The 11,876-nt window shown below is 39.7% G+C and overlaps 1 protein-coding gene and 1 long non-coding RNA gene across 2 annotated transcripts in view; both read left to right on the top strand.

Annotated features, from left to right (window-relative positions):
* LOC140953016 (uncharacterized) overlaps nt 1–1,525 on the top strand; it is a 3,248-nt gene extending 1,723 nt beyond the window's left edge. Inside the window, exons 2-3 of the long non-coding RNA XR_012167432.1 lie at nt 1,047–1,185; nt 1,431–1,525. This is a non-coding gene — a long non-coding RNA (uncharacterized lncRNA). The remainder of the gene's footprint in view (nt 1–1,046; nt 1,186–1,430) is intronic.
* A 2,381-nt stretch (nt 1,526–3,906) lies between these two features.
* On the top strand, nt 3,907–8,816 carry LOC140953190 (neuronal acetylcholine receptor subunit alpha-10-like). The gene is made up of 4 exons (XM_073402690.1): nt 3,907–4,125; nt 5,493–5,537; nt 6,191–6,300; nt 7,012–8,816. The coding sequence occupies exons 1-4, from the start codon at nt 3,907–3,909 to the stop codon at nt 8,228–8,230; spliced, it is 1,593 nt and encodes a 530-aa protein (XP_073258791.1). The 3' UTR covers nt 8,231–8,816.
* Nucleotides 8,817–11,876: the final 3,060 nt, after the last annotated feature.

The following is an 11,876-nucleotide window of genomic DNA, read 5'->3' on the forward strand; positions in this document are numbered from 1 at the left end:
CCATTAAACAACTGAGCTAACGCAACCTGGTCCCCTAGGCCTCTCGGTTGCCGTTCGTTGTTATAGGCGATAGCGTTTACTATTGACGACATTTCACTGAACGTCGCAAACGTCTTCCAAATTTGGTGAGGGCTTGCTGGTCATGAAGAATAAGTCGAGACACCTTAGCCAATCAGCAGCAGAGAAAAATTTGGAACGAAAAATGGAAAAATTTAGTTACGACCCAACTCTTGCCGGAAAAGCTGACAGTACTTTTTCCTATTCGCATTGCAAAGAAACTTCTCAATTAAAAAACAACAACAACAACAGATCATTATGCATGAATTATCATACATTATTTTAAAAATGCATGATACCAGTATAAATTTTAAAGGGTTATACTTTAATATTCATTCATAGCGTCAGAAGCTAGAACTGCTGTCTCTGAGAGAAGAAAGGAATTGAGAGGGTGACGGTCCATGAAATACTGTCAGAGCATGAGGCGTGTCATCAAATTTATCATTTAGCTGGCTAATCGGCGCCTCTGTCAATTAGGAGTATTTTCATCGGCAATATTGACCCAATAACACAGCTTTAAGAATTCCATAAAAATTAAGTTTAGCGTACGGGAACACGAGAAGTCGATCTAAATCAACCAATATTCTTATGTCGATGGAAAGGTAGTAGAGAATTAACGTTAAAATTGTTGCCCGAATGACTGTAATCCTCATAACCGTGTACTCTGTAAGAAAACAAAGGTGGTGAGACCTCTGATCCGCTTCTTCGCACAATTTGGATTCAATGCAGTTTTAAACGAGGCAGTTGGAGTTAACTGAAGTCGAACCCGTGGACCAAGTACTTGTTGGTTCAAATTTACAAAGAATTATAGTGCAAGACTGAGGCAAATGACTCCTTTGGCAGTCTCGTGAAACCTCTGCCATCTGATTTTTTTTACAATTTATCTTTCAAGCAACCTGGGGAGCGGCCTGGGGACGAGGTTGTCTTTCAAGGTGCTAATTTTAACTGAGAAGAAGTTTTATATACCGTTCTTTTCATTTTCTCACCAGGCAGGGCAGTGCACAGCCAAACCAGGCTCAAACGCAGTGAAAGTCAGCAATGGTGGTCATCTCTGAAAAATCCAGCGACTGAAATGTTTTAAGGGAAGACGGATACAATTCGTAACCAGACGGTTTGCTTACTTAGACGGTAGGTCTTTATGGAAACGTCTGATTATTTGAAGTGATCATATATGATTCACAAAAGCTGACTTTTCAGAGTATAGCTTGGTTTGCCTTGGTGGAAATCATTTAGTTAACAGCTCTCGCTGTCAAGGTTCTTTGTACAGGAGGCCTGTTTTAATGCTCTTGGACTTGAAAGAGTTGATACAGTTTCACAGTACCTGCCTTTAAAAGCAATCATGTGTCTAATATATTGTATCTATTGTTCGATAGATATGTCGTCGTTTATATAATGGACAACAGCAACGATGTTTCTGTTAACCAAGAAGACGATTATAGCCCTTTTTTGCCTTCTTTTTCAACTTCAACCATCGGAAGGTAAGATGATGATGAAAGTATTTTTGATGTTTAATATCTCGAACAAGGATGAGTGTTAAATCAAGTTTATTATACTGGACGAATAGCACAGTAACTCCTACGTGAAGAACTATTTTGACAGCTGATAGATGGTAGATTGAACACGGCCTTTTCATAACATTTAGAATATGTTTTGACTAGATTTACCGAAAACTGAATTTCAAAAAAGGTAAAGATTTGAATAATTAATTAATAAAAATTAAATATCTGTACAGTAAAAACCGGAATATAAGGACCTAGTAAGAACCAACAGAGCAGAAATTTGGCATTTAAATACCAAAAATATAAGAGCCTGTTCAGCCTGGCAAAGAAAAATAGGTTCTTATACAGAAAAATCACTCCCTTCGATGGTGAAAATTCTGGATTTTAATTGTGTGAGAAACCTCTGACATAAAGTTATTCTGTATATGTTTACGTATTAGTAGTACAATATTTCTGCCAATGGTTACACTTCGAGAACCTCTGAAAAATAGTAAGAACCTAATCAACCTGAATTTTTAAAAACAACCCTAAAATTTAAGAACCTGTTCAGCCTGACCTCAAAAAATTCTAGGTTCTTATATGTGGGTTTTTACTGTATTTATTTTTTTTTGAAGTTTGTGAGCAGGCGAAATTCTCCAAATTCTGCGGTATCCGATTGATGGCTTGTTTCCTTGCCCTTCCCCATGAGCGGGGGAAGGGAGCAATGCGCATGCTTCCGACCTGAGCGGAAGAGACTAACTGATTGTGGTGGAAGAGTGTTTTTTTTACGATCTTGACTCGGCTATATCTGATAGAGGCATTTCTTAGTCTCAAGGCCAATTTTTTTTTCAAATAATTCAAAACGTTAAGGATTACCATCAGAATTAACAGAGCTACATTAAAAGTTTCGCGGTCATATTAAAAAGTCTGGAGCGAAGCGTCAATGGATATTAAATAAAATTGTGGAAAGAGTCAGCTGGAATGATGGCCTTGACTCCTTGGAGAAGTGTTACGAAAATGTAGCCTAGATTAGCATGTCAAAAGCCGGAAGGCCAAGGATGGCGACTACTTGTCTGGTTCAGACCGAAGGTTAAACTGGCAATTCGAACTATTGTGCAATAGCTATAACTATAGAAAGTTCCATGTATATTAAAAAATCATTCCTTGAGCCCGAATGGGCTCTGAGTAGGCCGAATGGGCTATTGAGGGCGAGGGGAATAATTCTTTTAGTAAAATCCAACTAGTTGGTCAAAAATACCGAGACAAAACAACTTTAGCTACAGCAAAAACGGGATTCAGCCGCCAATGTTTTGGCTTTCAAAGCCGGCGCTTTTCGCTACTAGTGGGCTATTACATATAACCTAGTAGTAGCTCAACCAATCAGAACGCAGCATTGATAATAGACCACTAGTTGGATTTTACTAAAATTCTTTAGTGAGGTTTAATCTAATGAACTCCCGCAAGACTGTACCATCCATACGAATGAATTTATAGGAGCTGAGATCATGTAAAAAAAAATTAAATGATATTTACAATATGATAACACTTTTAGTCGTTAATTCCTAGTTATCCTAATAAATGTTATGAGTACAAAATGCCAATAGAGAATGAAAAACGATATAGAATGAAAAAACGTTTTTATGTCGTAGTTATCTTCTCCTGGAGGCTCCCAGAGTATCCCATCGTCCCTCACACGCTTTCATTTTGCCTCTTCCCACCTCCTTTTTTATACACATCTCCCATAATGTACCTTATCATTCGAAGCAAATTTTTCTTTCTTTTCATTGGCCGAGGACCCACCACGTGACATGCAAATAACTGCCTACAACTAATGGTCTTCTCATGCGCAATGCCGTCCAACAGTGTTTGACTGCAAATAATATTCTGCTCATGCGTAAAGGAAACCGTGCTTTACTCCATCTTGCGATCGTCCTTGCGTGAAAATGGCAGATCACTTCCCTTCCCAAGGATATTTATTAAAAAAACAAACTCGGTGATCGAATGATAAAACAATTATTGAACTCGGTTGTGGCAAAATATCGTAATTTGTCAGTGTAATTTGTCGGCTTCGGCAAATAATTGATCTGCTCGCCACAGACAAATCACGATATTTAATTTTGCTCAACCTCGTCCAATAATTGTTAATTATTTGCCCCCCCCCAAATTTTGCATAACCTTTATTTTTTTTTCCTGGGTATTACAGCCGTACCAAGAGAAATTGAAAACAATGCTTATGTGAAATTTTGGGGGGCAAATAAGGTGCATTATGGGAGATGTGCAAGTGATGTATTGACTCAAAAAAGCCTCTACGGAGGAGACAGATGACGAGCACTAGGTCACCAGGTATCCATGTTTTGATCTCAGCTACTCAATGGAGTTATTGTACTATTACAAATCACATATAATTCATAAGATCTCTCCTGTTTCATTCATAGGAAGCCGCGATGACTATGTGAGCCACGAAAGAAAACTCCACAAAAGACTTTTCAACAGCAGCGATTATTACAGCGTCGACCTGCTACCTAGACTTAATAAGTCTCACGTTATCAACATTTGGTTCGGATTCGAACTCGTCAAAATAGTAGAAGTGGTGAGGTTTTTAACAATTTTTAAAAGAGCAACTAGTTCATTTCCGCCCTCGGTAATGGGTGATTCTGCGTTCTCACTCACGAAGATCTCCTTTATCAAGATTTATTTTCAAGTAAGATGTCCTCCATTGTTAGGAGACATCATTTCAGAGTTAGCCATGCCCCAAAGCGGAGCTCCTGTTAAATTTCTACCCATCTACTTGAAAACAATCAAATTTTGACCATTGTAATCAAAATTAATAGCTCTGACACAAAGAATTTATCCGCGAAGCAAAAATCATCAACTGGCCACGGTTGTTCAAACCTTGGATAGCGCTGTCCACCGGATAAATCACTATCCAGTGGATAAGTGTTAGGGAAACCAATTGCGCTATCCAGTGGATAGTGATTTATCCGGTGGATAGCGCTATCCACCTTTTGAACAACTGGGACCTGGCCAGCAGGAAAATTTAAAATACTTGATCTTGATCTCGATGAGAAGTGCACCTGCAATATTGTCATATGAAACAGGTCAGCGGATACCAGTCTTTAAAGGAACGATAGTATGGATTTCCAAATGACCGCTTGGAACATCTGTAAGGGTGATGTTTCACATTGGTTTACTTGGTGAATTTGACGCCCGTTCGAAGTACGCTCACGTGACAACCAAATGTTCTCGAAAGATGGATGCCACATTTTTCTAACTACAGCTAAGCAAAGAGCTCCGCTAAAATTTAGGATGATTTTGTAAAACCGGCTCCTAATCAGGAAGTGTAATCGCAGTTGTTTCTGGGGGCGAACAGCGTGGCTTTGACGTTAAAGTGGCAAGATGAACCACTTTAAACTGAGAACGCTGCTAGGCGGCTTTTATCCCAGGAGAAATTCATTAATCTACCTCCAGATTCTTTTACAGACGTTTGATTATTCGGTTGAAGTTTTGCATTATTGGTAATCATATTAGAGTGCTTAAGTGATGCATTTCGATGAAAAAAGGAAACGAACAAGTAAAAACGTCATTCATGATTACAAGAACATGTGTATTTAGAAACCCTTAGTCAATTATATTAGAACTGTTATTATCTCTTGGCCCATGTAAGGAAATCCAAGATAGTCTTGGATTCTGGATTCCCCGCCATGAATTCCGGATTCCAGGTACTGGATTCCAGTCATTGTAAGTGAAAATTGGATTTTAGATTCCAGTCATTAGTGGGATTCGGGATTCCTTGAGCTGTATTGCGGATTCAAAAGCCTAGGAATCCGGATTTCATAAGCAAAATTATCCCGGATTCCGGAACCCGGATCATTCCATTCCATGGGGCAAATCTCCAGCTGCAAAGAAAATACCGATGGTTCTTTTTATTATCAGTGTATTTAATGGTTTCTTTAACAGAACGCAAAAGAACAGTCCATTATAGTCATCGCTTGGGTTACTCAGGTAAGTTTGATCAGTGATATTAAAATCACAGATTAACTTAAAGCCCGTACAAACGGACGCAACATTGTTGGATATTACATGTAGCGTCCGTTTGCACACCCTGTAGCATGTTGTTGCGTGTTGTTGGGAGTTGTTGCGCAGAGCTTGGAACCGGTCAAACTTTTAGCTACGTGCAAACGGACGCAACAACTCCCAACATTGTTAGGGGTTGCTTCGTGCAAACGGACGCAACAACTCCTAACATTGTTGCCTCAACAATGTTGGGAGTTGCTTCGTGCAAACGGACGCAACAACTTCCAACATTGTTGCCCCAACAATGTTGGGAGTTGGTGGGTCCGTTTGCACCCAGCTATAGGTAAAGTATATCAGTTATCTCAGTAATCGTTACCCTGTGAAAACCGTAGCCGACATTTCGGGATACCACCTCGTTACCTCAGGAAAAAACGAGGAGCGGTTGCGTAATGTCAACCGTTTCTTCAACCTTGTCCCATATATCCCTTAATCACGTACAATAAGAATGACTGGAAACACTGATCATAGTATTATATAGGCGTGGCATTTATAAAGAGTTAGTATAATGTGCTAACAAAGTAAATCACATCATGAGATCACAAGAAAAATTTCGGCTGTTGCTATTTATGTTTACCCCTTAGCGTTGGGAAAATCCTTTGCTGTGTTGGAACGAATCCGAATTTGGTGGAATAGAAAAAATCCACTTGGAAGCAAAGAAGGTCTGGGTTCCGGATATTCTTCTTTATAACAAGTAAGTTGTTCACGGTTTTCCCTTTATCTAAGTATTAGTGCACAGATATTAAAGTACAAGCCGCCTTTCAAAAGAACAAGAGCACTCTATTTTTACGGAGTCCGGTAGTTATGTGCTTAATCCCTAAACTCAACAAAATCACCCAATTTCACATTTTATATAGCAAAAAGTGAAAGTACTGCTGATTAAGTTTCATTTTAATAGTTACAGCATGTAATTTCGTCCACAGACTCAAAACTTAGAACCACCCTATGTACCTACAAGACTCAGGGTGATCACCTACTCTGAAAGGATTTAAGACACTGGAGGGCTGAAATCCTGGAGTGCGGTGGTTGTTAACTTTTTTAATGTTCATTCAGAATCAGATGACCGTTAGTGCAGTGGCATTGGAAGGCGAAAATGCAACTCGAAAAATTTCGACGAACGAATGAAGCAACATTCGTAACTCGGTCCCACTCAACATACTTTAGTTGAACTTTAGCGAATGCTTCAACATACGATATCGGAAATTTCAATCATTACCTTATTATTTTTATCAGAGAAAAACAATCACTTATGGATGATTTTTTGTGGTCGTTTGCACTAAAGAATACTATTAATAATAACAATAAGAACACGATAACGATAATAATAATAATAATAATAATAATAATAATAATAATAATAATAATAATAATAATAATAATGATCGCCATTATCCTTCTTCCACAGCAATGACGATGAAGATCATTTCGTAGGTGGCCGAAGCACTTTTCGGTCAGGGGTGACTTTGAATTCTAACGGAACCACAAGTTGGGGCAACCCAATGATTTTTACAAGTGTGTGCAAAATAAATGTGAAATACTTCCCCTTTGATACTCAAGAATGCCAACTGAAATTTGGCTCATGGAATTATGATGCCCACACGTTGAACATCACGCCAATAAAGCATTACAAATTTCCAAGCAAAGATTTCCAAGAAAATGGCGAATGGAAAGTTATCATGGTTAAAATAAAGCGAAAGGAGGAGATTTATCAATGCTGCACAGAACCATACGTAGACGTCACAGTTACCATTAAAATGGCACGACAGAGCATGGATTACTTTATCAAATTCATTCTTCCGTGCTGTTTGATTTCCTCCATGATTTTTCTCGGGTTTGTTCTTCCTCCAGAGTCGGGAGAGCGTATTGGTCTTAGCATCACCGTGTTGTTGGCGATGACCGTGTTTCAACAGCTGACGTCCGAAATCATGCCGCCTTACGACTTTCCCATCCTTGGGCAGTATTATTTTGCCATCATCTTAGAGATTGGAGCATCGGTTGTCGTCACAACGATGATTTTAAACTTCTATCATCGCACCAATCGAAAGATGCCTCGATGGATGAAGAAGCTGGTGATCAACTGGATGGCGGTTATCGTTTTCTTAACGGATACCCCCGAGACTCGAAAAATAAAGCGTCGAAAGTCTTCCAGGCGAAGCCGTCGGAAAATTACAAGATTAGCAAACGACAACGCCATCGCAAAGTTGACGGAAGACGGAAAAGACCAGCACAGCCAAGGGTTTAATGTGACTTTTAGTGACACAATGTACTGCGGCACTCCATCGTCTGAGACCATTGGCACAGAGATGGAGAATCTTGGCTGCCAGAACAATTACGGAATAAATGCCTTCCAGTTCATGATTAATAACCATGAGGGGGTAGACAATACTACGAAAGAAGAGACTCGTTCATATAGGGAAGATGGGGAACATTTGAGCGAAGATGAGTTGGCCATTAGGCACTGGGAATGGACACTCGTCGCTAGGATTCTGGATCGATTCTTCCTGGTTGTTGCGGTCATTTGCGGCATCGTAACAGTCTCAGCGATATTTTTACGGGCGCCAAAACTATGGAACGCTTCGCCTGAATTAACGAAGAACAACGCTAAACTTATGGTTGATGAATAGGTGATGGTGTACTCTTGCCGGCCAGCCAATACTTTGCAAAAGTTTCTTTCAAGCTTGGGCGCTAAGACTAGAAAATCCAAATCGCTTAAACAGGGTCTGGAAGAGTTCTTGACGGAATACGGGCTTTGACCGCCACTCGAGAATGAAGATTCGCCAACATCGTGGCACGGGATGCGGATTCGGTATTCGGGATTGAGATGACAGACGCTCGGAATGCGGGATTGTCGTGAAAAAGAAGCACGAATGCAGGATCAGGATCCCCCCCCCCCTTCCAGACTGTACTTAAACAATAAAGGAAAAATCAAAGAGGTAGAAATAGGACGCCGTATTTATCGAGTTCGATAACCGTAATACGTTGCTTGTAAAACTAGGCTGCGCCTTATATTTTATCTTTCTTATTATTTCGATACCTATTTCAATACTCTTCCTAGCGTTTGTTGACATTCATTTTCGTTTCTTATGGAACTAAAGCAGGAGCAAGAATCGTAATATTGTCGATTTGTCATTGCAACTTGGAATTTAATTTTGTCGAAGTAGCCTTTTACCTCACAGTAGTCGTGGTTCCGTTTATAAACTAATTCGTAATTATTCCTAACTGATGATTAAAATGTATTACGAAATTGTTCTTGTTGTTTTTAGCAAAGGCCACAGCGATACTTGTCCCACATATGGTATTCTTGAACTCTCGTTACTTGCTCGTCAGCAAAAGAATCGATTGATAGTTTTGGGGACGTAGTGATCATCATCATAACCATTTTATTTGATAAAGAAGGTTATATCTATCCAAAAGAGCTTAAAAGCTGAAAACTTCTAAAGGATGCCCAACGACCGACTGTTTCCAAATACGTCAGGAGTGTCTCAAATCGTTTTCTCCATATATGATTTAGAAGCCTGATTGGTTAATTTGGAGCTGCCCTAAAAACTATTGTTATCTGTTCGGATGTGTTAGGGCCGGGAAGATTTTTCTTCTCGAAAGTTTTAGCTGGTTTTTCGTCTCATCCGAAACTGTTACCTACCCGAAAGTTTGAGGACATGGGGTAGCGGCACTTTCATTAGAAGGACGTAATTTTTATACCGAAATTTTCAAGAGACCTCTTTTATGCAATAATCGTAATATCTTTGTCATAAAATGTGAAAAACACAACCCCGAAAATCTATAGAAGGTAAGTTAGTAAAAAAATTGCTAACATCATAGACGAGTGGAACGGTTATCAATACATTTTTAGTATTTCTCGAGCTTTAGAAATTTTTCCAGGCAATGTTTGATCCTTCGAACAGTCATTTCAAAGAAATACTGACTTCTACAGCAATACACTCACATAGACGCACACCACCCCACCAGGGGTCCACGGTCCCTTCTTTCGACGAACAACAGCGTGGGCGTGGTCATGGGTTGTTTTACGCCCCATAAGAATAAGAAAGGTGAAAGAGCTGTGAGACGGGGCCTGCAGTTTTTCGCCCCTCTCCGAGGAAGATAAGGACTCGTACTTAGTATCACATTCGTACTTAGACGTGAAACAACATATATTAAACGGAGAGAGACGCTGGAGGCCCTGAAGACGAGTTCGAGGCCGATGATTATAATATCATAATAATATAAATAACAATAATGATAAATAACAATCTTTTGATAAGTCCTTCGTATGATGTGCAGAATTGCGCGGATCTGACAGCTTAGCCTATAACACTTCCCTAATGGTATGCATAATTCTTCATATCATACGAAAGCCGAATCCAATAATTGTTTTATTATTCTGATCCAGAAAACGCCTGCAACGTACTCTATTTGAAGTTCCCGTTTTAAAATAACTGCTTGTTCTGTGGTAATTTCAGGATATGAAGGCCGAAAGGATGTTGATTTTAGCAGATATTCTTCCCTAGCAGTTGTCATCCATCGAGTTTTATTTTTTGTTTCTACTTGTAACTACTCCAAGGCCAGTAGTTCGGCTATGTCGTCCTTGTAGAACGCGTGAAATCTTTCACGCTTTTCTCTAGCTCCGCACTTTCAAAGAGCTGAACCACCGCTTCTTTGCTTGACTTCAGCATCCCTTTTTCTGTCGATATCAAGACGATTGATGTCAAAAATATTAATAACGGCAACGCTAACTGGTTTAGACTACAAAACAGTCGGGTTTTTTTCCTCAAAATCAGTTTAGCGTACGTAGCGTAAGAATAGCGTCTTTCCTCAGACTCGCTCTCTGTTTTCAGCCTCGCTCCAGACCTTTTGTTTGACTGTTCGCGCGTACTTGTACTTGAATACGCAAAAATACGGACTGTTTTACAATCTATACTAGTTGTTAAGAATCAGCCAGGGAATTTAAGCTAATCAGAAACGTTGAAATATTTTGAACGAATAATAATGGTATAAAGCACAAAGTATCATGCAATTGATCAGAGGCGATATTTGTAGGCTGCATGCCAGGCGTTTAAAACGTGCTCGACCTCGCGGTGGGCACGCCAGGAAGAAACCGTCTCAAGCACCTTAAATCCCCCGAGCGGTACTCGACCAATCTTTGGCTACAGATGAGTCGCTGAGGGTTTTAAACCCTGAACCTGTTTAGGACAAAAAAAATCCTAAATACATACCGTGTTTAGGACGACACCCTTTTTTTTTACCCTATTTAGGACAAAGGACAAAATGCACGCCGTCTTGTTTTTTCAAAAACCATTTAATAGCAATTGCAATAGTAAGAGCAAATTCACGTCATAGTCATTGCTTTTGTATACTTGGAGTGCAAACAAATTTCGTCTAGCAAATCAAATCAATCGCGCAGACAATACCCTGTTTATAATTCGGACAGACTCGAACAACATACGTATATACCCTGTTTAGGGCAGACTTACAGGAAATTCAGTAAAAACACTGTTTAGGACAGAGAGGTCAAAAACCATACCCTGTCCAGCGGCACATCCTTATATGGTCATATAAGGGAGTATCCCCCCAAGCCAGAAGCATATAGCCCCGATCGGGGTTATATGCTTCTGCCCAAGCTTAATGCTTTAGTTTTCCTTCCTTGCAAAACCCCTGCCGCGACGCAAGCTATTAAGAAAGTAGCCATTCGTTTATTGTGTTTGGACGATTGTCATTTATTACATGGAGGAGAGTGTTTTACTAGGAACTAAACCACTCGTAGATTCCATACGCCACTTCATCCGGGACCCGAGTGGCGTATTTTCCGTATGTCACCTTTGTGAGTGTCGTATCGTTCAATGACGTCACGATTCCCGCCTTTTGCTTTTGTTGAATTGGTTTCTCCATATAATAAAAAGAACATTACACGTTGGCTCGAAGATATGAATTTTATGTTCTCGTGGCAAAAACAATATCTCACTCGTTCGCTTCGCTCACTCGTGAGATATTGTTGTTTCCACTCGAACATAAAATTCATATCTTCTCGCCACCGTGTAATATCCTCTATATAATATCTCCTGTTGTGTCCTAGAAGCTTAGTAAAGTATCAACATAAATGATAATGTGCAAGAAATTGCCATTGTTACCTATTCCGTCTCATTAAGTGTACCCTAAATGACGTAAAATTATGACCTTTTCGGGATTTTTATTGAACAGCCGTCATTTCTTCGAAAGTTTAGAGGCAATTCTAGTTTTTCGGTCAAGGAAGATCGTTCGATTTTCGCGATTTGAGAC

The sequence above is a fragment of the Porites lutea genome, chromosome 11 (assembly GCF_958299795.1).
Source record: "Porites lutea chromosome 11, jaPorLute2.1, whole genome shotgun sequence".
Classification (NCBI taxonomy): Eukaryota; Metazoa; Cnidaria; class Anthozoa; order Scleractinia; family Poritidae; genus Porites; species Porites lutea.